The sequence below is a fragment of the Globicephala melas genome, chromosome 4 (assembly GCF_963455315.2).
Source record: "Globicephala melas chromosome 4, mGloMel1.2, whole genome shotgun sequence".
In the NCBI taxonomy this organism is placed as follows: Eukaryota; Metazoa; Chordata; class Mammalia; order Artiodactyla; family Delphinidae; genus Globicephala; species Globicephala melas.
In genome coordinates, this window is record NC_083317.1 from 122,801,089 (window position 1) to 122,826,142 (window position 25,054).

General features: G+C 35.7%; 1 protein-coding gene and 1 long non-coding RNA gene across 6 annotated transcripts in view; one reads left to right on the plus strand and one right to left on the minus strand.

Moving 5' to 3' along the window:
• The window catches only part of LOC132597275 (uncharacterized), a 31,739-nt gene extending 11,529 nt beyond the window's left edge, over window positions 1-20,210 (plus strand). The window contains exons 3-4 of one of the 3 annotated variants that reach the window (XR_009563816.1): window positions 8,418-8,549; window positions 19,669-20,210. This is a non-coding gene — a long non-coding RNA (uncharacterized lncRNA). The remainder of the gene's footprint in view (window positions 1-8,417; window positions 8,550-19,668) is intronic. The other 2 variants (XR_009563818.1, XR_009563817.1) reach the window with 2 other exon arrangements.
• PLS1 (plastin 1) overlaps window positions 1-25,054 on the minus strand; it is a 120,013-nt gene that overhangs the window by 8,904 nt on the left and 86,055 nt on the right. For all 3 annotated transcript variants that reach the window (XM_060298519.1, XM_030873303.2, XM_060298520.1), the window contains 8 exons: window positions 20,655-20,820; window positions 20,431-20,573; window positions 19,430-19,525; window positions 16,592-16,787; window positions 11,615-11,693; window positions 8,397-8,511; window positions 1,219-1,352; window positions 651-774 (listed from right to left, as the gene is read on the minus strand). In XM_060298519.1, the coding sequence (XP_060154502.1) occupies window positions 651-774; window positions 1,219-1,352; window positions 8,397-8,511; window positions 11,615-11,693; window positions 16,592-16,787; window positions 19,430-19,525; window positions 20,431-20,573; window positions 20,655-20,820 (1,053 nt within the window). The remainder of the gene's footprint in view (window positions 1-650; window positions 775-1,218; window positions 1,353-8,396; window positions 8,512-11,614; window positions 11,694-16,591; window positions 16,788-19,429; window positions 19,526-20,430; window positions 20,574-20,654; window positions 20,821-25,054) is intronic.

The window sequence follows — 25,054 nt, forward strand, 5'->3', positions numbered from 1 at the left end:
CACTGAATGAATGTGTACAAGCAGACATGCTTATTTGTAGCTAATATCAGCTTGCATGCAAAAGCAAAACACAATGGAAATGCATGAGAATTAGTCGGTATGTATGTGCAGACTACATTTTGAGTGCTTTATGAATCATCCACAAATGCTCAGAAGTGAGTGTTAAGTGTCATTATGAAGCCAGATGACAAGATTTTTTTTTTCCTACCAGTTTTCTCAATTCCCACTTGAATCGGTTTGGCTGGCTCTGTTATGCCTTGGAAATGATGTCAATACAATTCTGAGACTGCTGCTAGGGAGCACAAAACATTATAGGTCCTATATAAGCAATGTCTTTTTATCTTTCTTTTTTCATTTGACAATTGGATTTTTGGCTCAATTTCTTTTTTAAGATTAGATTACTGAAGTCCGATAATATTAACCTGCATTTATACTCAATAGGATAACCAATCAAAAATATAAGAATTCAAACTGAATATTTCTGGTTTACACATGCCAAATAATTAGTATGCCTAAGCTCATCAATTACGTGTTTCTGAGATACAACATTGATGTAATTCTAAACCTAAACCAATGTAATTCCCAATAAGAATTCCTTCTTAAACTTAGTTTCTTACCCCCCCCCCCATTTTTAAATAGCTTTTGATTACCTTGAAGCTGGAAATAAAAGTATTTTTGTTTGCACTTTTAAGAGTCTGATTGACCCATTCAATGATAATTGCATCATTTACTTTTTCACCCTCTCCAAGATCCGATAACACGTTCAACGTGTACCTGTAACAGAAGAGATGCATATTTAAGACTGAAAGGGGTAAAATTTGCTCTCACATCATTCATATCAATATTTAGATGAATATTTAAGAAATATTTCAGTTCTAATAAATATTTCTCATTTTAGTCTGGTAAGCTCTAGTACAGAGCTTAGTAATCAGAAGCAAAAACTACTATATGGTACTTTTAAAAATTAAAACAACTCCTTACAAAGCAGTGTTTCAGGGGCATTAATAAAAGTAATTGTGTTTCTAGAGACTGACCCACTTTTAAAACAAAATATAATTTGTAAAAAATTTATTATCAACAATAAATCATTTAAAAATTAATATATTTCACATTGTATGTTTCTTCTGTGTTTGCTATTCTTCAAAAATAGCTAAAGTTTTAGTTCAGTGACTTGTTGAAGGAGACTGACAGTGATGTCACAAACAAACCAGCCTTTACCTTCTCATCAGCTGCCACACCAATGCCAGAGTAAGTGTGGAATTCCCTTCATTTAAGTCCTGCCCAGCAATGCCAACCAAGGAGAATTTGGCCTTATTCTTCCCAAGTTCCACTGCATAGTTACAGTTTTCGATCTGTAAATAATAGTAAAGTTTTGGTATAAAACAGATTTTTTAATATATTTCTTAAATATGCCAGCCTAGTTCAGTCATCTGAAAAATAATTATGACACTGAAAATTTGTATGACAGAATTTCATCTCCTAATAACCAGTGAAATTAAGGAAATAACTATTCCCATTTTATAGTTGAACATATCAAAGCACTGAGGGGTTAAGCTAGATAGAGAAACAACTGGCTGAAAAGTTTAAAGATCCTCTCTTACTCTAAAAAGTCTTGACTGTCCAAGATTACACAGCTGATTAGTGGCAAATCTGAAAAACCCAGTTTTCTGCATTCCATCAATAGAGGTAATCAATGTTGTTTTGTCTACATTTAAAATTAAGGAATAGAGAAATTGTTTCATTAAGAATCTAACTTCATCTCCAATATTCTAGATCTCACTCATCCTTTAAAATTAAGCTTTTAGCCAATTTTCTTCATCAAAGGATTAAGCTTAACTGTATCATCTGCAGCCCTTGATGAACTGCCAATCATGGTTATTTTATAATGCTTATGTACCATCTTATATTTAGCATTTTATGAACTTTCTTTTGCCAACCATACATAAGCTCCTTTTAAAGGGCAAAAACTATAAAGTGTACAAATCTGTATCATACTCTCCCCACCCCTAGCCCAGGACTCAGCACGGTGCCCTGTCTACAGTAAGAATCTGATGAATGAACACGAAGTAAATTATCTACCTAACTACTTCTTTCAAGTGGTATAAGTACAATTAAAAATTTTTTGTCTATCCTGGGCTCTACAGAAATTTATCATGCCCAGTCATCTAGTACTATACTTCTTACCTCAGAACATATATATATAAATGTGTGTATGTACATATATATACACACATACATATATATATTTACCTTTCCCCCAGTGAAATTGTAAGATCTCATAATATCACCAGTAATAAAAGGTGATTAAATTTTTTTTAGAATAAACATTTAGTTAAGAAAAACAGTATAACTGGTTTCTCCTGATTTTCTTTCCCAAGTTAGTTAAGGCCTCATTAAAAAACAAGTAAACCTGAGATACAAAGATACACTTCTTTCTAAGAAGAAAATATTTCCAGGAAAGGTGAGAAAAGGACCCCACAATAACAGAATTTGTACAAATTAATGGATACTGTACTTGCAAAAAGAGAATCCAAATTCCCAGAGGTCAGCCTGTTACAAATAAAAATGCAAGAAGATACTCTGAACCTGCTGTAATATCTGCCTGGTTCCCTTAATAAGTTAAATCAAATCTTTGATATGTATTCATTTTTTTTACATGCATGGGGATAATATTCCAAAATTCTCTTTCCTACTAGTCATTTAATATTATAGATTTAGTCTTCCAAATAGAAATATGCACATAATTTAAAAAATGAATTCCTAATTTATGGAAAATAGCAGAGCCCTGATTATGTAATAGTGTGAACAGGAGAGATAAAAACCAGCATATTGTCCACTGCCACTCATTTTAACAGGACAATTTTCTAGCAAATTGTAATAACCACTCATGTAAAATGTGTTTCAATGAAGGGCCATCTGTTTTATGGTTAGTGTGACCAAAGTTCCTGAGGGGAATGACGGTGAGAAAGGAGCTCAGGGTTAATAGTCTAGAGGGCTGAGATGATGTGACCAGCAATGAAAGAGAAACTGGAAATGGATGCTAGTGTTAAGGGAAAAGATATGTTCTACTTTTTGGCAACATTTGATTTCAAGTTTGGCAAAATACTTCTAAGATCTGGAGAGGTACCAAACTAGAGAAAGAATAAGAAATTAGGTTCCTAGAGGTAACCATATTTATGGTAGTACTTAACACTCTAACAAGGGATCTGCTCCCTGAGGATGTAAATACAGAAAGTTAAGAGCATTAGGCCAAGAACTGAGCCTTGGAAATTCCTAGAGTTGTCGGGCTAAAAGTTTAAGACCCTGTGAAAGGTAAGAATGAATACAAAGCACGAAAAAATTGCAGAATATAGTCTCATAGAATTAGTGGAAGAAATGATTACCAAGCACTTCAAAAGTGAGGCTTAGATCATTTGGAAAATGAGAAAAATTACATAATGGGATACAGAGTTCCAAGAGAAAAGAAATGCTGAAGACACAATGAAGAAAGACTATTCACGTGGTGCAGCTTTGTGAACTTTACAAATGAAGCAAGTGACATCCGCTGATGAATGCCCGAAGTCCATAAAATAATTGCCTGGATACCATTTCATGAAAGTACTGCTGCTTTAATTTTAAAACATCTTGAACTTATTTCAGGCCTTGTGTTTCATTCTATAAATAGCTAGTATTTGCTGAAAGGAAGCATTCTACATATGATTGAGACATCTTATAATTAACGGAAAATTCCAGATATAATGAATGAATGGTTCAGTTTTGTTTTCCTGTTACATGTAAATTGATACAGCCACTATGGAGAACAGTATGGAGGTTCCTTAAAAAACTAAAAATAGGGGCTTCCCTGGTGACGCAGTGGTTGAGAATCTGCCTGCTAATGCAGGGAACACAAGTTCGAGCCCTGGTCTGGGAGGATCCCACATGCCGCGGAGCAACTAGGCCCGTGAGCCACAACTACTGAGCCTGCGCGTCTGGAGCCTGTGCTCCGCAACAGGAGAGGCCGCGATAGTGAGAGGTCCGCACACTGCGATGAAGAGTGGCCCCTGCTTGCCGCAACTAGAGAAAGCCCTCTTACAGAAACGAAGACCCAACACAGCCCTAAATAAATAAATTAATTAATTAATTAAAAAAAAAACTAAAAATAGAAATACCATACGATCCAGCAATCCCACTACTGGGTATATACCCTGAGAAAACCATAATTCAAAAAGAGCCATACAGGGCTTCCCTGGTGGCGCAGAGGTTGAGAGTCCACCTGCCGATGCAGGGGACACGGGTTCGTGCCCCGGTCCGGGAAGATCCCACATGCTGCGGAGCGGCTTGTCCCGTGAGCCATGGCCGCTGAGCCTGCGCGTCCGGAGCCTGTGCTCCGCAATAGGAGAGGCCAGAACAGTGAGAGGCCCGCATAACGCAAAAAAAAAAAAAAAAAAAAAGAGTCATACACAGGGAGATCAGCTCAGTGCTTTGTGACCACCTAGAGGGGTGGGATAGGGAGGGTGGGAGGGAGACGCAAGAGGGAGGAGATATGGGGATACAGGTATATGTATAGCTGATTAGCTTTGTTATAGAGCAGAAACTAACACACCACTGTAAAGCAGTTATACTCCAATAAAGACGTTAAAAAAAAAACAAACCTATGTGAAATTAGCTAACGAAATTTCCTGAATTCTACTCCCCTGAGAATTATGGGCATATCAAATAAAATATAAAACGTAGACAGTCCAACCACTAGAAATACTGAAAAATATGAATATATATATAAATCTCTTGTAATAATACTAGCCACTTAATTACTTTTAATATTATGATGCCTTTCTTTTCTGTCATTCTTTCAAGAAAACAGGGCTTTTTAAAAAATCTCGAAGCCTATAAATACATACATATTCTAGGGATCTGGAGGATCCCTAGATCCCTTTGTATGAAGTCCTTTTGGAATGCGTGTGTATGCGCATGCGTGTGTGCATGTGTGTTTTAAACAAATTAGATTCATATGTATATATACAATTTTGTATCCTCATTTCCATGTCACTATTACTAAAACACTAAAAACGCTATTTTTTAATTTATACATTTTACTTCATTTTATGGGTGTATCCCAATTTATTACCCCTTTGTTGAACAACTAAGTTGTTTTCTTTTTTTTTGTTCTATAAACATTGCTATGGTGAGCATTTTGGCACACAACTTCTTGTCTGACTTTCTGATTATTTCATCAGGATAGATAATAAGTGAAATTATTAAGTCAAAGGACTTTTTGAAGATTATTGATATGTATTACTAAACTGTTCTAGAAAGGTTACACGAATGAACACTCCCTCTAACACTGAATGCAGTGCAATCCAATTGTTTCTTATTTTAAATTGCATTTCTTTATTGTGGGTGAAAAGTTTTTCATGTGTATATTATCCATCATTATTTCTTTTTCTGTGATTTTTTCAGTCATATTGTTCACTCTCCCATTTTGCTATTACAATTTTAGTAATAGTAATCTAGCTTTAGTAATTGACTCATATGAACTATTTATACATTAAGGATATTAACCATTTGTCATTTTGTTGCAAATGTTTCCAAGTTTGTTTTTATTTGCTTTTTAATTTTGTTTATGGTGTTTATTTTTGCATACAGAAGTTTTAAATTTATATGTATCTACTGTATCAATTTTTTCCTTTGTAATTTATCACTCTAAGAGTAGATTATCACTCACTTCTATTTTCTTAAAGTTTTATTAAACATTTACCCCTTTACTTTCATTCCATTGGAATTTATTTTGGTGGATGACACATGGTGAAAATTACTTTTTTCCCTAACAAAATAGTTAACCAGTTGTTCTGATATCATGTTTTGGACGATCCTTTCTTTTCCTACTGAATTTAGTAAGCACCTTGTCATATATTAAGTTCTTATATTCTAGGATAGGTTTCTAGGCTACTCTATTTCATTCTATTCTTATATACCTATTAAACTATTTCAATTACTTCAGCTTTATAAGTTTTTTATATTTTCTCACAGCTCCTCCCTCAATATTCTTGGAAAATGTTCTTGATGATTTAGGCCTATTTCTTCTTCCAATGGAACTTTAGAATCACTTTATAAATCCCATCCCTCAACACACACAAACATACATACACACACACACACACACACACACACACACACGCCCACATATACATAAGAGGAGACTTCTTCTAATTCTAACTGGAATTATTTTCCATCTGTAAGTTGATTTGCAAGAATTTTATGATATTTAGTCTTTCTATCCAGGAATATGGTTATATTTCCATTTATTCCACTAGAGATAGTTATTAAGTCATATGACTGCAGGTTGATTTCATAGTAGCCATATTGATAAGTTATAACAATTTGAGCCCATTAATTTGTATTTTATATTTAAATTATACACATCATTTATTTTATTTTATTTTATTATTTTTTTGGCTGTGCTACACGGCTTACAGGATCTCAGTACCCCAACCAGGGACTGAATCCAGGCCACGGCAGTGAAAACCCAGAATCCTAACCACTGTGCCACCAGGGAACTCCCATATACACATCATTTTAAATGAAAGGATAAAGTTAAATGAAAGATTCCATATATGTGCATTAGCATACAGTATTTGTTTTCCTCCTTCTGACTTACTTCACTCTGTATGACAGACTCTAGGTCCATCCACCTAATTACAAATAACTCAATTTTGTTCCTTTTTATGGCTGAGTAATATTCCATTGTATATATGTACCACATCTTCTTTATCCATTCATCTGTCGATGGACACTTAGGTTGCTTCCATGTCCTGGCTATTATAAATAGAGCTGCAATGAACACTGTGGTACATGTGTCTTTTTGAATTATGGTTTTCTCAGGGTATATGCCCAGTAGTGGGATTGCTGGGTCATATGGTAGTTCTATTTTTAGTTTTATAAGGAACCTCCATACTGTTCTCCATAGTGGCTGTATCAATTTACACTCCCACCAACAGTGCAGAAGGGTTCCCTTTTCTCCATATCCTCTCCAGTTAGTACTGATGAACCTAGTGGCAGGGCAGGAATAAAGACGCAGACGGAGAGAAAGGACTCGAGGACACAGTGGGGGAAGGGTAAGCTGCGATGAAGTGAGAGAGTGGCATGGACATATATACACTCCCAAATGTAAAATAGATAGCTGGTGGGAAGCAGCCGCATAGCACAGGGAGATCAGCTCGGTGCTTTGTGATGACCTAGAGGGGTGGGATAGAGAGAGTGGGAGAGAGGCTCAAGCAGGAGGGGATATGGGGATATATGTATACATATAGCTGATTCACTTTGTTGTACAGCAGAAACTAACACAACATTGTAAATCAATTATACTCCAATAAAGATATTTTAAAATAAATAATCTACTTCTTAAAAAAAAGTTAAATGAAAGTATAACAATTTTAAAGTCCTACATACTTTTACTTTATAAAGCAAATGAACCTGATATAGAAGGTAGAAAGGAAAAGTTGACTATTAAACCGGCAATTAAACAGAACAAGCAGGTACACCAAGGACACCACAGATCCCTTATGTGAGGAAGGAGAATATTGGAGACAAGCACTTCCTTTACCATTCATCTGCCAGCTATTCTCCCACCAACTGTAATCAAGTCACTCTCCTGCTCAAAAACGTTTCACGGCTTCCCAGTGCTTGCAGTTTAAAACCCAAACTCTTTAATCTGACATTCAAGACTCTCAACATCTGGCTTCAATTCAAATTTTTGGCATTCACACTCACTTCTTACCTATCAGAAACCTCTGCTATAGCCAAACTATTCTTCTTAATCGTCAGCCCCCTCTCCAGTCTCCTTCTGCCAAAATTCTATCCATTTCTCAGAGTATAACTCAAAACTACCTCCTGCATGAAGCCTCTGATAAGTGCAGCCTGTGGCTTTTTCTTTCTTAAAACTGATAATATTCACTTTTGCATACACTGTGCTGTAATGTAGTTATTTGCACACATATCTAATTTCTTTAGGGTTTCCTAAGGACCAACTCCATGCCTTTTACTATCTTATATCCTGGCATTGCACTGTACAGGTCATAGTTAATCGATAAATATTTGTTGAAAAATATTAACAAATAACCAGTAAAGATCGTCAAGTTCTGGTGATTATAGAATAGGAATTCATTTATGATACATCTCCAAGAACATTAAGTATTACAACTTGCTAAAGATAAAAACAGTTATATTAAGTATCTGACTGGGGGGGACTGCCTTCATCTTTCCAAACATTAAAGCTCACTTGTAAAAAGTCTATTAAGCTTAACACATTTTGGGTTGAATCTGTGGGGACAGACCACACTTTACTAAGCTTTATAAAACTCTAAATCCTCTGTTTTCTATCTGAACAATAAGAAAATATCCATGGTCATTATTTCATTCACCTTCTTCATGTTCCCTCCAAGAGCAGGATACGGAGGTTTGTTGACATGGCTCCAATCGACTGGCACGCGGATCATTTCGTAGAGCTGAAAGATGACTAAAGCATCTGCGAGGTCACTAAGACAGGAGGAAAAGAAAATGAAGGAGAAGGAAATGTTGGTACTACCTGATTCTATTAAGCGCACTGGAGATGGGCTTATATCTATAAAAATACAACAGGGTCATTTAATGCTCAGAGAATGGCAGGCAGAACAGATCATTTGACCCAAAAATTCTAATCTAGGAATCTGTCCAAATTTTTTTTCATAAATGTTTACAAAGATATATGTACAAGGATATTCACTCCCAGAGTATTTATTAATTTGCAAACAATCTAAAGGCCTGGCAGTAGGGGCTGTTGAATAAATTATCCATACCATGGACTCCTGGGTCACCATAAGACACAATAAGGTAGATCTCTAGGTACTAACATGAAAAGCTTTACACAACATATTACGTTTAAAAAAGAGGCAGAACACTGCGTACAGTTTATTATCTATTAAAAATATTTTCAAAATTAGTAGTATTTAAATACCTCTGTGTGATATGGACTGTTAATAGCAATTACCTCTGGTCAGGAGAAAAAGGAATATGGGAGGAGTAAAAAGGGATTATCATATTTTATTTTGTTCTACTTAACGTACATACTTCCTGAAGCTTGTGCAGTGAGAATAAGTTCATCTATTACTTATGTAGTACGGTTTTTAAAACTTTAAAAAAATAATTATATAAAAATTACAATAGCTACTCAGTAGGAAGCTGTTCATGTTAAATAGCGAGCATTAAGAGGAAGGAATTTATGAGCAAGTAGGCGTTATTGAAGTAAAAATACTACTACTCTGTATTCAGAAAAACACATTCTTCCAAGGTGCACAGAGTATGTCTATTGAGTCTGTTTTCAATTCTGTATGCTAAGGACATAATGCAACAGTGATTGATTTTTTTTAATTGCTAGCTCTGTGATTAATTACCTGACTTTTCTCCCTCAACAACTTGTTCATTGAGTTATGTTTTGCTAAGGTTCATATTAAAGTTGCTTTGCATCTCTGAGCACACACCATATGGCCGTGAAGGGGGCTGGGCCCTGTGCTGAGTGAAGGAGGGAGAAAGTCCTCCTTTGATGAAGGTAATCAAGAGCTAAGTTATCTATCAGCACATGGAGAACTTTGTATGAAAAATAAATCACTGAAGTAGTTGTATAGGTTCTGAAATGTCACCTATTTCATGATTTTTTTCTTTTTTACTCTAAAGGAATTCATTCTTATTTCTATGTAGTATGGTTTATTACTCATGCCTTGCAAATAGGGAAGCTGATGCCCAGAGAGTTAAAATGATTTCCAGAGAATTTAAGATGTGTTCCAGAACCAACTTGTCATAGAAAAATTCTAGGACTAGTAGTTCTTAAAATATATTTAATAACCTGTTGAGAGGAGAGAATTTTCAGTTAAAATCAATCTAAATTTTTATTTTGCTTTGGTCTGGGTTTGGTGTAAGTAGGTGGGGAGCTAAAATCACTTAGAGGTGGGTTTAGAAATATGAGCCAGACACAAATTCATGGACACACAGCTCTGGTGCCAACTAGACCTCTGGTTATTGTTTTTCTATATCCCGACGGTTCTTTTTAAGGTTATGTTATTTTTGAGAATTTTCTGAATTCCCTTTCCCCCTCCAAAAATTACATACACCCAGAAGCCCTGTGCTAAGCAGTTCAGGATCTAAATAACTAAAAATAATCTTTAGCTAAAAAAATTTGGTCAATTCTTCTCCACTGTCAACCACAGAGAACTCTAGTGTTCCTGACATTTATGAAGTTACCATGAAGTTTCAACAAAGCCTAATGCCCTAGTTTTAAATTTATTTCTTAATTTAAAAAGAAAATACATGCTCATTGTAAAAAAAAAAAACAAACCCATATTTAAGTTACTAAGTTTGAAAATAAAAGTGTCCTTACTACCCTACCCTCCTCTCTAGGTTGCATACAGTTTGGTATTCATCCCTCCAGATTTTTAAAAAATTCATATACACATATGTATATACTCAATTTTTAAATAATAATATCACGGTAGTCCTAATATTAGTTTCTCTCAATTATATATTATAGACATTCTTTCAAACGAGTCCATAAAGATCTAACCCCTTTTTACCTTCAGCATTTGAGTCCTTTACTGCCCTGCTACTATAACTAACAGCAGTTTCAGTCTAAATATGTATATCTCGTCATCTAGCTAGGATTTACACACTCCTATTAAAGACTTTATTCAATTAAGTCTGTCACATCAACACTAGTTACCAGAATCAGGCAACACCGGTTTTAAAGACTATTTTGAATATACACCAAGAAATAACTGCACCATAAATCTCAGTTACCCAGTGAACGTGGTCTTTTGTGGCATTAATCTTCAGTTCATATTTTAAATAATAATGAGTTTCCTTGGTGTGTAAATTATTAATAGGTTTAGTTAATTAGACCTTTTTCCTAAAAAATATACAATTAGCTGAAGTTGAGTTCTTTTGCATTTTTAAGGCATGCTGGTAGATCTTATTATAAAGAGAGAAGGAAGGTTTCCTCTCATCTACACCTAGAAAGACACCTTGTTAGCACTACCAGAGAGCACAGGAAATGATTCAATAAAAATATTTTCTTAGTCCAACCAATGTTAATAACGTGTCGTCATTTTTAAACAAGAAAGAGCAAAATAAACAAGTACTCAGGGAAACCAAGTTATTTCTACAAATTAGAAAAAATATACTGAACAAATTACGGGACCGTTGAAGTTTTGGGCAAAAATAAATAGAAAGAATGTGAATTATAATGAAAAATACTGATAAAATGGTAAGAGCAATTTATAAAATATTACTGTTCTTCTAATCTGTTAAAGTTGAAATAATTTATTATTTCCCTGATTAGTAATTATTAAAAAGCAAGATGAACTGATTATCTTTACTAAATTGGTTATTTATATCATCACAAATTATAACTAATATTATCATAATCTTATCTTTTCAAATAATACTTTTCTTTTAAAATCTAGTGTATTGCCAATCCCCAGCATTCTGAAACTCTAAATGTTGGCTAAAATTCTTGAGATTTTTAGAAAATGTTCTCATATAAACATACCTACAATTTGAAACTAGAAAAGTTGGACCCTGGCCATAAAGCTGCATCTCATAAAATATTTACCTGTACAAATGATTAATGTATGGGTTGACTCCCAAGGAATTCATCCAGTTCCGAAATGTCCTCTCTTCCTTGCTTTCTCCTAGAGTAGACACAAGTTCACACTGATGATTCAGGACAAAAGAAATCAAGAACTATATTTTAAACCATTCTGGCAGGTACAAACTGGCCATACATACTTTGCCATGGTTCCTACGATACTACAATCTTTTTAGGGAGAAAAAATCTCTTACTGCCAAAGTCCTTGTTTTCCCTGTCTAGAAAGCCTCCATTTGCTTTCTAAATGTCTCCATCTAGAATCCCTTACTTGATGTCTGTGAATTACTGAGCCATGGGTTTCTCTGTTCAGAAAAGTAACATAAACTTATGTGGTGGTCCTATCTGTAGTTAATGATTACATGCAAAAGGGATTGGCTAAAAATTAATAAAGCAGCCTTTCAGGGTAGCATTAGCACATTAAACAAAAATAGAAAAGCTGTACCTTCCCCAATGAGTATCTCTAAATTTGTACAGATTATGGTTTTACACAGGAAAAGTGTCTGAGCACACAAACCTGCATTTTAATCAAACAGCAATGAAGGGGAGAGGTAATATAAAAACAAGCAACGAGGGGCTATAACTATTTTACAGGCTTCCTGAGTTATTTTAGATTGTCCCTACTGAAAATACATAAGGGACACAGCCCCCATTCAGAGTGCGAAGACAAAGACACATTTCATCATGGTAAGTCACTAGACCTCAAAGATCACCTCAAGAACAAACTCCTGCAGGCACTATTATTGAACCTGTGATTACCTACGCTCCCTGAGCAGTCCCTTCATAGCAGTGCTTACCCCATCCATAAGGGAAATGTGGACTCTGGTGTGCCACAAAGTGGGCAGAGAGAGATGGGGGCTCGTTTTGCCACGTCTGCTTTCTGGTCATCCCCTGGATTGCAGATTGTCCTAAGTGACCATCTATAAATATTACTGTTTGTTTTTCAGCCAAGTTAGGAGACAATGGAATGGCCTTGCCTACACCTCATCACCAGACTCTTGAAAATTTGAAACATTTACACTTCTCACCCCTTCTAAGCCATGGGCAAGTCCAGATCGCCATCTGGACTTTGGCTCACATGGGATCCCCAGGACAATTTGGCACATTTAACCACCTGAGCTCCAGGGGCCCAGTCCCTATGCAGTCATCCCTGCAGTCATCTTCAGACTGAGTGCCACACACAGTGTATACCTGCACACCCAGAACAGAAATCCAAACCTTGTAAAATCTAAAAGATTCTGTTTTTTTGTGCCGACTGGTCAGGAAATAATCTGCCCCCTGTATTTTCATGTGGTTTTCAATACCATTACCTAAAGCCTTTCCCAGAATCTGCTTTAATTCTTGCTCTGTTCAATTACATAGCCATATAATTTCTTGCTTAAATTTTGTTCCCTCTGGTCTGTAAAAGGTAACTGATCAGTCTGTTGTATCTGCCACTGCCATTTTATAATATATAACTGATATGAGAACCTTTTTAAAAAGAACCAAGTTAAACTAAATACTCCTAGAACCCACGCTTGCCTTGTTTTAGGAGTTATTAAATAGGTTCAAATTAACTATCTGAACTTTCCTGGAAGTGACATAAATATAACCATACTATGATCAACAGCTTGATGCATGTGACTTGGGTTCACCTTTTAGGTGTTTCTCTTTTACATTCTATTATTTTGCTATGTATATAAATTTTTTTCTGGTAATTAGAGAATTTTTACATTATTTCCATCTAGGAAAATCCAAATTATGTTTTAAGATTACAAACTTCGATCGTGTATAACAATCATTTAATTTTTACTTAAAGTAATATGCAATTTCTGCTGAACCTGATGATAAAAGACATTAAAGTTGTATTTTGACTGAGTTCTGAAACTATTACAAACTTCAGTGTTTCCTGTTTCTTCCTATTGTTCTAAACTAATTATATCATTATCTTAATTTTTGATACCTGGAAAGTACAACAGATTTTACAAGTGAGCATTTGTTTATCTAATACCATTTCAAATTGTCTTGGTAAATAAATGCTAAAAGCCAGAAGCACTATGCATTTGCGCAAGAGCCATGGTAAAGCATTACAAAAACATATGTATTCCGGACTGGAAATGTTGTCTGGATTTCAGACGACTGAAGCCATCTTAGAAGTAAAATCTTAATTGCTGACATAAAAGAGAGAAAGAACTATAAAACATTCTTTTCACGTTCAGGGCCAAACTGACACTGCAATTGATAAAAGTTTCAGAGAAAATAACAAATATATTAAAAGTAGGCTACTAAGAGGAAAGAAAAGGAACATATATTGAACACTCACTACATGTGCTAAGTGATGTATTAAGTGTTTTCCTCTTCCTGACCTGAACATTATTGAGCACATACTGTATGCTAAACTCATTCATTCATGAAAGGTCATTTTAACTTGCTCTGAAATTCTTCAAAATAAGTATTATTAGTCCTGTTTTATATATGAGAAAACCAAGGCTCACAAAGATCACTCAGTTATTAAATGGTGGTGCCGTGATTTGGACAAAGTCTAATTCCATGGTCTCTGTATTTTCTATCACCACAAATGAATTCTGAGATTGTCTATATGTAGCCCACATATTTGGGTCAATTTAATATAAAGATTTAATATTTAACTGGGCTTTTAATTTTCTTTAATTCCATACAGATAAAATTCTTTGCCAATGAGGACATACTAATATATGAATATGGGATGTGATACGGTCAAGCTTCAAATTTCATAAGGCTCTACGAAAACAAATGTACAGAGGAAAAAATTCCAATGACAGTCAAAGTCAAATTCATTTTTGGCAGATGTATCAGGACATACATATGTTCTAAATAAAGATGACTGATAAATATTTCCCAAAGTATCTTTTTACATAAATAAAGTAAATACTAATGGAAATATTTAGCAATCCTATTCACACTGAAAAATTCCAAAAGCATGCTGAACACTAGCAAAAGAATTCAAACGTGACAAATAGGAGAGCGAGCAAGTTGGAAAAGGTATCTAGCAAGAGTTCAGTGACTATAAAAAGCAGATCATTTTTAATATGCCACTCTAAACAATGCCTTCTACTGTAAGACACAGAGGAATTTTGAAATTTCCCAGACCGAAAAAAACACAGCAGTCTCCCTTTTTAATTTTTTAAAAGTTCTAATCCCTCGCCCTAAATTTCTCTGCTGAAAAATCAACATTTTTTAACCTATCTTACCTCTCAGTTACATATCTATGTAGAGAACACAATCTTTATTTTAGTGAACTTCTGAAAGAGTGAATTAATCATATCCCTCAAAGAACATATTTGTTAAATCTGAAACTTCTTTCATTAATCAAAAAGCTGTAATCATAAAGTGACCAGGACCTTGGAACTCTGGTTGTGGCAGTCAAAGAGAAAAAGATGATGAAGCTGATTTCTCACTCTGTCTTACTGGGGAAGAAGGGAAGAAGGTGGGTGATGTGGGAGAATGAACACTGCAGTATCAAGTTCTCCCCACCAGGAAGAATCCCCACCTGAGGACCAGCTTCTCCAAACCAGGGCGACCATGAAGACTATTTTAGGAGTGGCCCTAACCTCTGACAACTGCCACCACTGCTGCCACTGTTTTTACTCTTAGTTCTGGTACTAATGTGGGTTTTAGTATGCATGTGAGTGAGTGTGAGGTTGGCAGAAGAAAAGGAGAGAGGCTGAAACAGATAAGGAGAAAGAACTAGACACCGAGAATGTTTTTGTCATTATGATGATTCATATATTGTAAGCTTCAATGACATTTAGTAAATGTAATGTAGCTAAGTAATACAAAATGATCTATGTTATAGAATCTAAACAGATCCTGCCAAAGATTACTTGAGATAAAAACCCGCATAGCACAGGGAGATCAGCTCGGTGCTTTGTGACCACCTAGAGGGGTGGGGTGGGATAGGGAGGGTGGGAGAGAGGGAGACGCAAGAGGGAAGAGATATGGGAACATATGTGTATGTATAACTGATTCACTTTGTTATACAGCAGAAACTAACACACCATTGTAAAGCAATTATACTCCAATAAAGATGTTAAAAAAAAAGAATAAACTTTTAACTTAAAAAAAAAGATAAGTTTGTTTATTCACAGCAGAGGGATAAAGGCTTTACATCAAATCATGAAATCAGTTGTCAAAATTGATTTCTAATGTGTTAACAACTACACTATTCCATCATTATAGAAGGCAAATTAGGTGGAGAGTTTACATAATCAAGTCTTGCTCTGCTATCCTAATCAGGTTTCATTTGTGTTTCTTGCTTGTCATCATTCATTCTTTAGGCATATTAAGACAGAAAAAAAAACACAACATGAACAATGCAAAAAATAAATATCAACCCAGACAGAAAGAATAAATGGTACTAATAAAAAGAACATTCAGAATGAATATATTTATAGAGTAGAGAAAAGTACTAAATACAGTACCTACATTAGGAGGGGTCAAATCTGCATTTCATGAAGCAAAACAGGAAAGTATTATAAATTATGAGACAGATAACAATAGCCCACACACAAGACAAGTAATGAATATTGTAAATTTTTTCATGTACACTAAACACATTAAAAAGAGAACAATACTGGAGTCAAACTGTAGCTTTCAAAGGAGAAAAAAGCTACAAATAATTATTTTTTCCAATAGCTATAATTCATTGTCCATATTGGTGGTGTAATTATGTTATGTGGTCATGTAAGAGAACGTTTTAAATGTATGATGGTTTTCACTAAACTCTTATGGAGAAATGACAGACATGTAAAATCTACCTCAGCATTCTCATGAAAAACAACTTTAAGTTGAACTTTTTAATGAATGCACATGCCTACACACAGTAAACTTCATCTCCCACCACAATCCCCTACCTCTGACAGTGAAGTAGGACAATACCACAAAAAGATACACACAGTGAATCAATTAAAGACAGAGAGAGCATACCTTCCAATAAATTCATATCGATGTCATTATTATCAGGCTTGTGTAGGCTTGGGTATGTGTTAAACAGATTAGCTACAAAAGCTAAATTAAGTTTAGGATTGCCTGAAACCACATCTGCAGGAGTAACAAACTGTCTGCAGCCCAGTTTATCTGCTTCCTGAAGCATGAATTCAGCACGCTTCAAGTCATTTTCCTCCTAAACAATGAAATAAAACAAAAATGTTCAAGATTAAACTTTTTACTGGAATAATTTTTAATTCATATACATATTTATAAGCAACTACTTTTCTGGAAATATATCAAATAATGGCTCAAAATAGGGTCAGAATGTGCAGGAATTCCAAATTAACTTCCCCATTTCTTTTAAATCGGTAAGAACAAGTCTCTGAGTTTTCTTGCTGGGATCAGTGGAATATTTCACCCTCATTGCTGAAGTACTCAACAAAACTCTCAAACATTGTATCAGTAAGCTTCTACTGGCTGAATTATAGGTAACTTGCTCAAGGCCATATACTAGAATGCTTTCTGGCTAAGAGGCTTAGCTATCTCACCCTTTCTACTCTGGTATTTCCAGTAGACTCTTTTCTCAATGAAAAACAAGCTGGGATATATATAAAAAATATTAAAGTCAGTAGGAACAGCACTTTTCACAATTGCAAAACCCTGGAAACAAACCAAATGCTTACCAACAGGAGAGCAGACGAAAACTGTGAAACTGTGTTATATTCACACAATGAGTGACTCATTAATATGTTCAAAATAAGTATAGAAATTTAAGTATATGATAAACTTTATATGAAGTTAAAAAGTAAAATAAATTTTGTAGAAAACAAACTTATGGTTACCAGGGGATAAGTAGGGGAGGGATAAATTGGGAGATTGGGATTGACATATACACACTACTATATATAAAATAGATAAGTAATAAGGACCTACTGTGTAGCACAGGGAACTCTACTCAATACTCTCTAATGGCCTATATGGGAAAAGAATCTTAAAAAAGAGTGGATATATGTATATGTATAACTGATTCACTTTGCGGTACACCTGAAACTAACACAACATTGTAAATCAACTATACTCCAATAAAAAATTTTTTTTAAAGTAAAATAAATTTAATTTTTTAAGAAATACATTTGGTTGAAAGAAAACTATAGCAAAAGAAAGGCAAAAAACGATGAACATAAGATTCAAGATGGTGATTATCACATTAAGGGGACGCAGAGAGATGGCATAGGGAAGAACTACACAGCTAAATGTAAACTGATGTCAAAGTCTTAGCTTTCTTGTTGGATTGAGGGTTTGTATGAGCTTGTTACAATTTCAATACAAACAACTACCAGACAAAAATAAATAAAAAGAGGGACATGCCTGGACCCATGATGAGAGTATATCATGACCAAGGATTATGACTTATCTAATTCTGTGCACCAGAGTTGTAAATAAAATGTAATTGAAATCAGAGAAAGCAATAGGTTCAATGCTATTAAACAGCAATAAAAAGCTCCTCAGGTAGACGTGAACAGATCACAATATGTGGACCTTACTTAGATCTTAATTCAGATAAATTATAAAAAGAAAACCTGACATTTGTGAGGCAACAGGAAATGTCAACACTGACTAGTTATTTTGATATTACAGATTATTGTTAATTTTTTAGTTATGTAAGGTATTATGGTTATATTTTTAAAGGCTCTTTATCTTTTAGAAGTACATATTGATGAAATGATACCATGTCTAGGATTTGCTTCAAAATAATATGGAAGAGGAAGCAAATAGGTAGGTGATAAATGAAGAAACAAGACTGACCATGAGTTGATAGTTGTTGAACTTGGGGGATGAACACATGGTAGTTCAGTATATTAAGTTTGCCCACTTTTGAATAGGTTTGAAACTTTCTGTAAGTTTTTTTAACTTCCTAATTTTTGTACTCAAGCTAATTTGTAAATTTTGCAATACTGATTTTTAGATTTTATAATAATGTAAAATATAATTAATTAGTGATGACTCAAGTTGCCTTTAAAACTAAATATTCTGGATATTACACTTTAAGTACTTAATGGATTTTCATACAAACTATAATCTGACCATACTTTAAGATTTCGATAGAACCATCCCTGGTACTTAGAACTTATGCTAAAAGAATGGGCTTCCTATAAAATGTGTTAGATGGGTCAGGATTTGTATCAGTTCTTCCTACACCACAAATACTAGGAATTGCCATTTTTTATTTTGTGTATTGTCAAATATAAGTTGGAAGAACTTATAATCAATTGCTTAGAAATCTAATAACAGCTTGTTGCTCCCTTTCCTTGTGCACAGCAGCAAAAGCACCCTGGTGTGTTCCAGTGATGTTGCACCAGGGAAATGTGAGTGTAGGGTTGATTCCACACATACTCAAGGTCAGAATTCTGCAATTCCCCTTCCTCACTCATGACAGCCAGATGGCTTAGCATGGAAATTTAGAGCCTAGGGCATGAAAAATAACTTCTGAAAAGCAAAGAGCCAAGGTTTAATGAAGGGCTGAGGACGCCACCAGGGAATGCTGCCTGAAGCGAACTGTACTTTAAATATGACTGTACTTGCTAGTCAAATTCATAGAGACGCAAAGTAGCATAGTGGTTACCAGGAGCTTGGGAGAGAGGGGAATGGGGAGTTATTGTTTAATGGATACAGACTTCACTATGTGATGAGGAAAAATTTTTGGAGAGGGATACTGGTGATGGTTGCATGTACTGCAAATGTAACGCCACTGAGCTGTACACGTAAAATTGTCATTTTTATGCTATGCATATTTTATCAAAATTTTTTAAAATTTTAATTAAAAAGTATACTCACATTAAATCCTGAAAGGTCAATGGCAATGGCAGGTCCATCATCCCGGTCACCTTTAGGTGCAATCTGATTAAGCAGATGAAAATAGGCTCTTGAATCCTTTAAGGAAGGAAACAAAACAGAATTTTTCAAATGAATAAAATCATCATTGGATTTACGGGGAAAAGTACTCAAATTGAAGCAATTGTCCTCATCTCAAAGAATGGAATAATAACTTAGTAACCTTTACTTATTGCTTACAGGATCCTGAATGCACTATGCTGTTTCACCCTTGAGAGCTTCTAGCAACACTGTTTCCTAAACCTGGAAGGCCCTTCCTCACCTCTTTCATTTGTTTACACTCCTAAGGATCAGCATCAGTTAAGATTAGGGCCAAGTTTCCTTGACCAGTCTCTTCCAGTGGGGAGGGAAGTGTTTCAAGCTACTTTGGTTCAGAGACACACCTGAAGACCCCCTTTGGTCTACTGATTCCCTATGCCCTCTGATACTTTGGTTTCCTCTTAGCTGGTTATTGAGAAAGTGGAAGTAAGTATTAAACTGGACAAGCCCACAAGGGCCTCTAGTCTAGCAACAGATGTAATTCTCAGTCCAAATTAACAGACTGACATTCTCATTATAATCTAATCTATCCGTGGCATACAAAAAGGGAAACGATACTTTAATCTGCTAATGCTAGCATCTCTTTCCTCTCACAACCAGTTGTATTTCTTTTTAAAAGCCAATAAACCAGTTTTTTGTTTTTTTTTAGTAAAAGATTTTGTGATTATAAGTGGGGGATCCACCTCACACAGAGAAATGCAAAAATTTCATTTTCTACACTGTGTGCTTGTGAATTAAACTTCAATTCAAATTTAAGTCTGTGATTGAAGTTCTTTTTTGTCTTTGTTTAAAAAATCACAGCCATAACACACACACACATACAAATTAAGTCTGAACTCCTTTTGTTCCTGACATGCATCTACATCCTTTTTGTATGTCGCAAATTTGAACATTAAAATATGAACCTTAATGTCCTGGCTGAAGTTGCTGATGGTACGCCATCCTGCATTGGTCAGATGGTAGTTCACCCAACGCAGCAGTAATTCCTCTGGAGAAAGCTTCATCAGCTCTTCTAGATCCTCACCTTCATTTAGCAATGCAATCAGGGCTGAGAGGAAAACAATGAAATATAAATTTTTCCCACAGTAAGTATATATCAATGAAAAGTAAATATTTTTGATGACCTTACCTTCATTTCTGGAAATCTCAATATCAGCAAAAAGACCAACTTTGATGATCTGCCAGAGAAGTCCCAAGACCAAGTGAGGTTTTCCTTCTTTGAGATCCTGTGCACCAATGTTGACCACTGTACAACCAATGGCTGAGGCAGAATTCAGGGCTAGGTTTAAATTTTCCTGAATCGCCACAAAGAAAAATACACGTGAGAAAGTACTTTCTAAACTCTTTATCAACAAGTTGTGAAGGTAAATAAGACACAATGGATGGTGAAACTTCCCATTTTTTTTAACATAAGTAGTACTTATATCACCTCTATATGCCAATGACTTTCAAAGCCATATCTCCAGGCCACACTTCCTCCCAGCATCCACTCTAAGCTCTACACCTGTATACATATTTGGTTATGTCTACCTGGATGTTTCACAAGTATCTCAAACTCAACATGTCCATAATTGAAGCAATTTTCTGGCCATGCTTCCCCAGTCTTCCTCTAATCCTCTGTCAAAACTGGCTTTTCCTTTATTTCCTGTCTTGGTTGACAGGACCAACCTTCATTCTTGCTTCTTTCTTCCTAAGTCAGAATCCTTGTTCTTCTTGCCTCTAACATCCTGTGACCAATTTCTGTCAATTCCACCTTCTAAATACCTCTGGAAACTGTCAGTACCTTTCTTCAAGTTTCTTAATTCCTTCCTAACACCCATGGTCAGACTTACTCTCTAAAACCCACCTTCCATAGTACCCTGCTGTTGGTAACCTTATTAAAATATGGACCCGATGGCATTCCCTAGCTTTGAAACCCTACAAATGTTCCCCATCATTCCCACTATCTCCTCTCACTCACTCTGTTCCAGCTCTATAGGGCCTTTGAACTTGCTATTCCCTCTGCCTGGAACACACTTTCCTCAAATATCCACAATTCCTTTACACTGCTCAAATGCACCTAATGGCTTTCCCAATTGTCCTACACAAGATAGCAAGCATCACCACAGCCTTTGCTCACACTCATCATTCTCTATTTTACTCTGTATCATTCTCCGACATGTTATATAGTTATATATTTATTTTTATATCACCCCCAATTAGAGTATGAGCTCTAATTATGATGAGAGAAAGAACTCCTACAACTCAACAACAATAAAACAACCTGATTAAAATATGGGCAGACGACATGAACAGACATTTCTCCAAAGAAGATATCAGATGAACAGTAAGCACGTGAAAAGCAGATCAACATGACTAATCATCAGGGAAACGTCAACCAAACCACAATGAGGTACCACTTCACACCCATCAGGATGTCTATTATTAAAAAAAAAAACAAAATAAAATAACAAGTGTTGGAGAGGATGTAGATAAATTGGAACCCTGTGCATTGCTAGTGGGAACGTAAAATGGTGCAGTTTCTGTGGAAAACAGTATGGCTATTCTTCAAAAAATTAAACACAGAAGTACCATATAGTTTAGCAAATCCACTTCTGGATATTTACTCAAAAAAAAAAGCAAGTTAGGACTCAAAGAGACATTTGTATACCCATGTGTGTAGCAGCATTATTCACAAAAGCCAAAAGGTGGAAACAACCCAAGTGTCCAGCCACAGATAAACAGATAAGTAAAATACGGTATAGGCATACAATAGAATATTATTCAGCTTTAGAAAGGAAGGGAATTCTGCACAGGCTGCAACATGGATGAATCCTGAAGACATTATGCTAAGTGAAATAAGCTGGCCATAAAAAAGAACTATTGTATGATTCCATTTATATGAGGTACCCAGAGTAGCCAAATTCATAGAGACAGAAAGTGGAATGGTGATAGCCAGGGGATGGGGGAGTGGACAATGGGGAGCTTTTTAAAAAAATAATTCATTCATTCATTCATTCATTTATTTTTGGCTGCATTGGGTATTCGTTACTGCACGTGGGATTTCTTTAGCTGAGGTGAGCGGGGGCTACTCTTCTTTGCAGTGCATGGGCTTCTCGTTGCGGTGGCCTCTCTTGTTGCGGAGCACGGACTCTAGGCGCACAGGCTTCAGTAGTTGTGGCACATGGGCTCAGTAGTTGTGGCTCGCAGGCTTCAGTAGTTGTGGCTCACAGGCTCCAGAGCGCAGGCTCAGTAGTTGTGGCACACGGGCTTAGTTGCTCCGCAGCATGTGGGATCTTCCCAGACCTGGGCTTGAACCCGTGTCCCCCACGTTGGCAGGCGGATTCTTAACCACTGCACCACCAGGGAAGTCCCAGGGAGCTATTATTTAATGGGTATAGAGTTTCAGTTTGGGAGGATGAGAAGAGTTTTGGAGAAGAATGGTATTGATGAATCCATAGCAATGTGAATGTATTTAATGCCACAGAACTGTACACTTAAAAATGGTTAAAGTGGTCAATTTTATGTTATGTGTATTTTACAACAATGGAAAAAAAAGGAAAAATGGCCCAGAGCCATCTTGAAGGTGCTCTCTATGGCCAAATCTGGGACAAGTTAAGCACCAAAATAATCAAGCACAGTAATGAATTAAGCCACTGGAAAAAGTAGGAATTCCTGAGTCCTATCAATGACAGAGAGAGAGAAGAGAGGTCTCTGGGTTACAGAAGAATGCCAAATAATAAAAGACTAAGGCTTCCCTGTTGGCGCAGTGGCTGGGAGTCAGCCTGCCGATGCAGGGGACACGGCTTCGTGTCCCGGTCCGGAAGGATCCCACATGCCGCGGAGCGGCTGGGCCCGTGGGCCATGGCCGCTGAGCCTGCACGTCCGGAGCCTGCGCTCCGCAGCGGGAGAGGCCACAGCAGTGAGAGGCCTGCGTACCGCAAAACAAAAATAAAAAAATAAAAGACTAGTAAATGTGGAGGAAGTGCTGGAGTTGAAAAAAAAACATAATTTTGCAACCATCACGGTAAAGACCCTGTTAGGAAAGAATCATCAATCTAGGGAATCTAAAATCTAGGAGAAAATTCTGTTATGGAGCAGGATATCTGCATGGCCTTCAAGTGTTTCCTCATGGACTGCTTATTAGTTGCAAGGGAGAAAAAGAAAAGGAAACAGTAATTATACAGTGGAGAAACTGGGTAACATCTTAACCTGATGATAAAAACTAACATCAACTATAAGAGACATACAGATATCTTGTGCCTCTCAATATACAAATTTATAAACTTGATAACTATACTGTGGTAATATAAGAGAAAATCCTTGTTCTGAGTAAATATATGCTAAGGAATTCACTGGTAAAGAGTGATAAGGTATGTAACTTATCCTCAAGTGGTCCAGGAAAAAAGGTTGTGTACACACGCACACACGAGGGAGAGAGCACAAATATTAAAGTGCAATAAACCACTAACAACAGGTGAACCCAGGTAAAGGATGTATGAGTGTTTTTGTATAGTTTTTAGTTTTGCAACTTTCTCTACGTTTGAAATTATTTTCAACTAAACCTAAAAAAGGGTAACTCAAAGTTTTTTATCCAAACATGCCATTAATTTTAATCTAAAAGCTTAATTGAGGGCAATATTTATTTAATAATATTAATTAATTTTTGCTTTAGCTGTCATCTATCAATGCTATACCAGTGATCAGAAACACAAATGTACAAAAAAAGAGCCACCAAACAACAAAAAAACAGTTTGGGACAACACAAGGCAGCAAATTGGAAAAGACACTGAATTCGAAAAATTTAGAGTTACCTTGGCTTTTAACTTTTTTTTTTATTCCCTCCTCCTCAAATTTCTTCCCTAAATAACAAACGCATACTATGTACCGATGACATTTTTCCGATCAACTTTTCACCTTTTGGAAAGGCACGGTGGCCTGTTTGCTATTGGCCTACTTTTTTTGGCCATTTAATGGTGATAAATAATCAATACAGTCAGACTTTTAAGTTACCAAAGATAAGAGGAGGTAACTTTAAGAGCTAGGGGATTTGTTGTTAATTGTGTTTGATTTGCTTTGGGGAAAAGGTAGAGACTGTCTTTTCCTCTTTTATTTCTACAGTCCACGTTTGGGTGGGGCCCCTGCTCCCACAGTTTGTTTAAATTTTTATGTTTACTAGCCAGAAGTTACACAAAGGTTTACAAAGCAGAGTGATTATTTCAATGGCTTCCTCTTACAGTATGCTGAAGCAATTTATCTTGCTGGGCTCCAAGTAAGTGGCTGTATCTCTTGGGGTTTAGTCAAGGGTAACTGAAGTAAGCATTTGGAATTAAATTATTTTTGTAGTGGTATTAAGCAATATTCATTTAAATGCAGTTCTCCCAAAAGAAGGCAGAACCAGAGAATCCTTCAATATATTTACAACCTAAATAAACATGATAATTGTGAAAATATTTTCAGTAAATTTCAAGTATTTTCTAGATATTCAGAAGATTTTTCCTACCTTCAGATATGTTTAATTACCTTAAATCAAATCAATATAACTTTCAA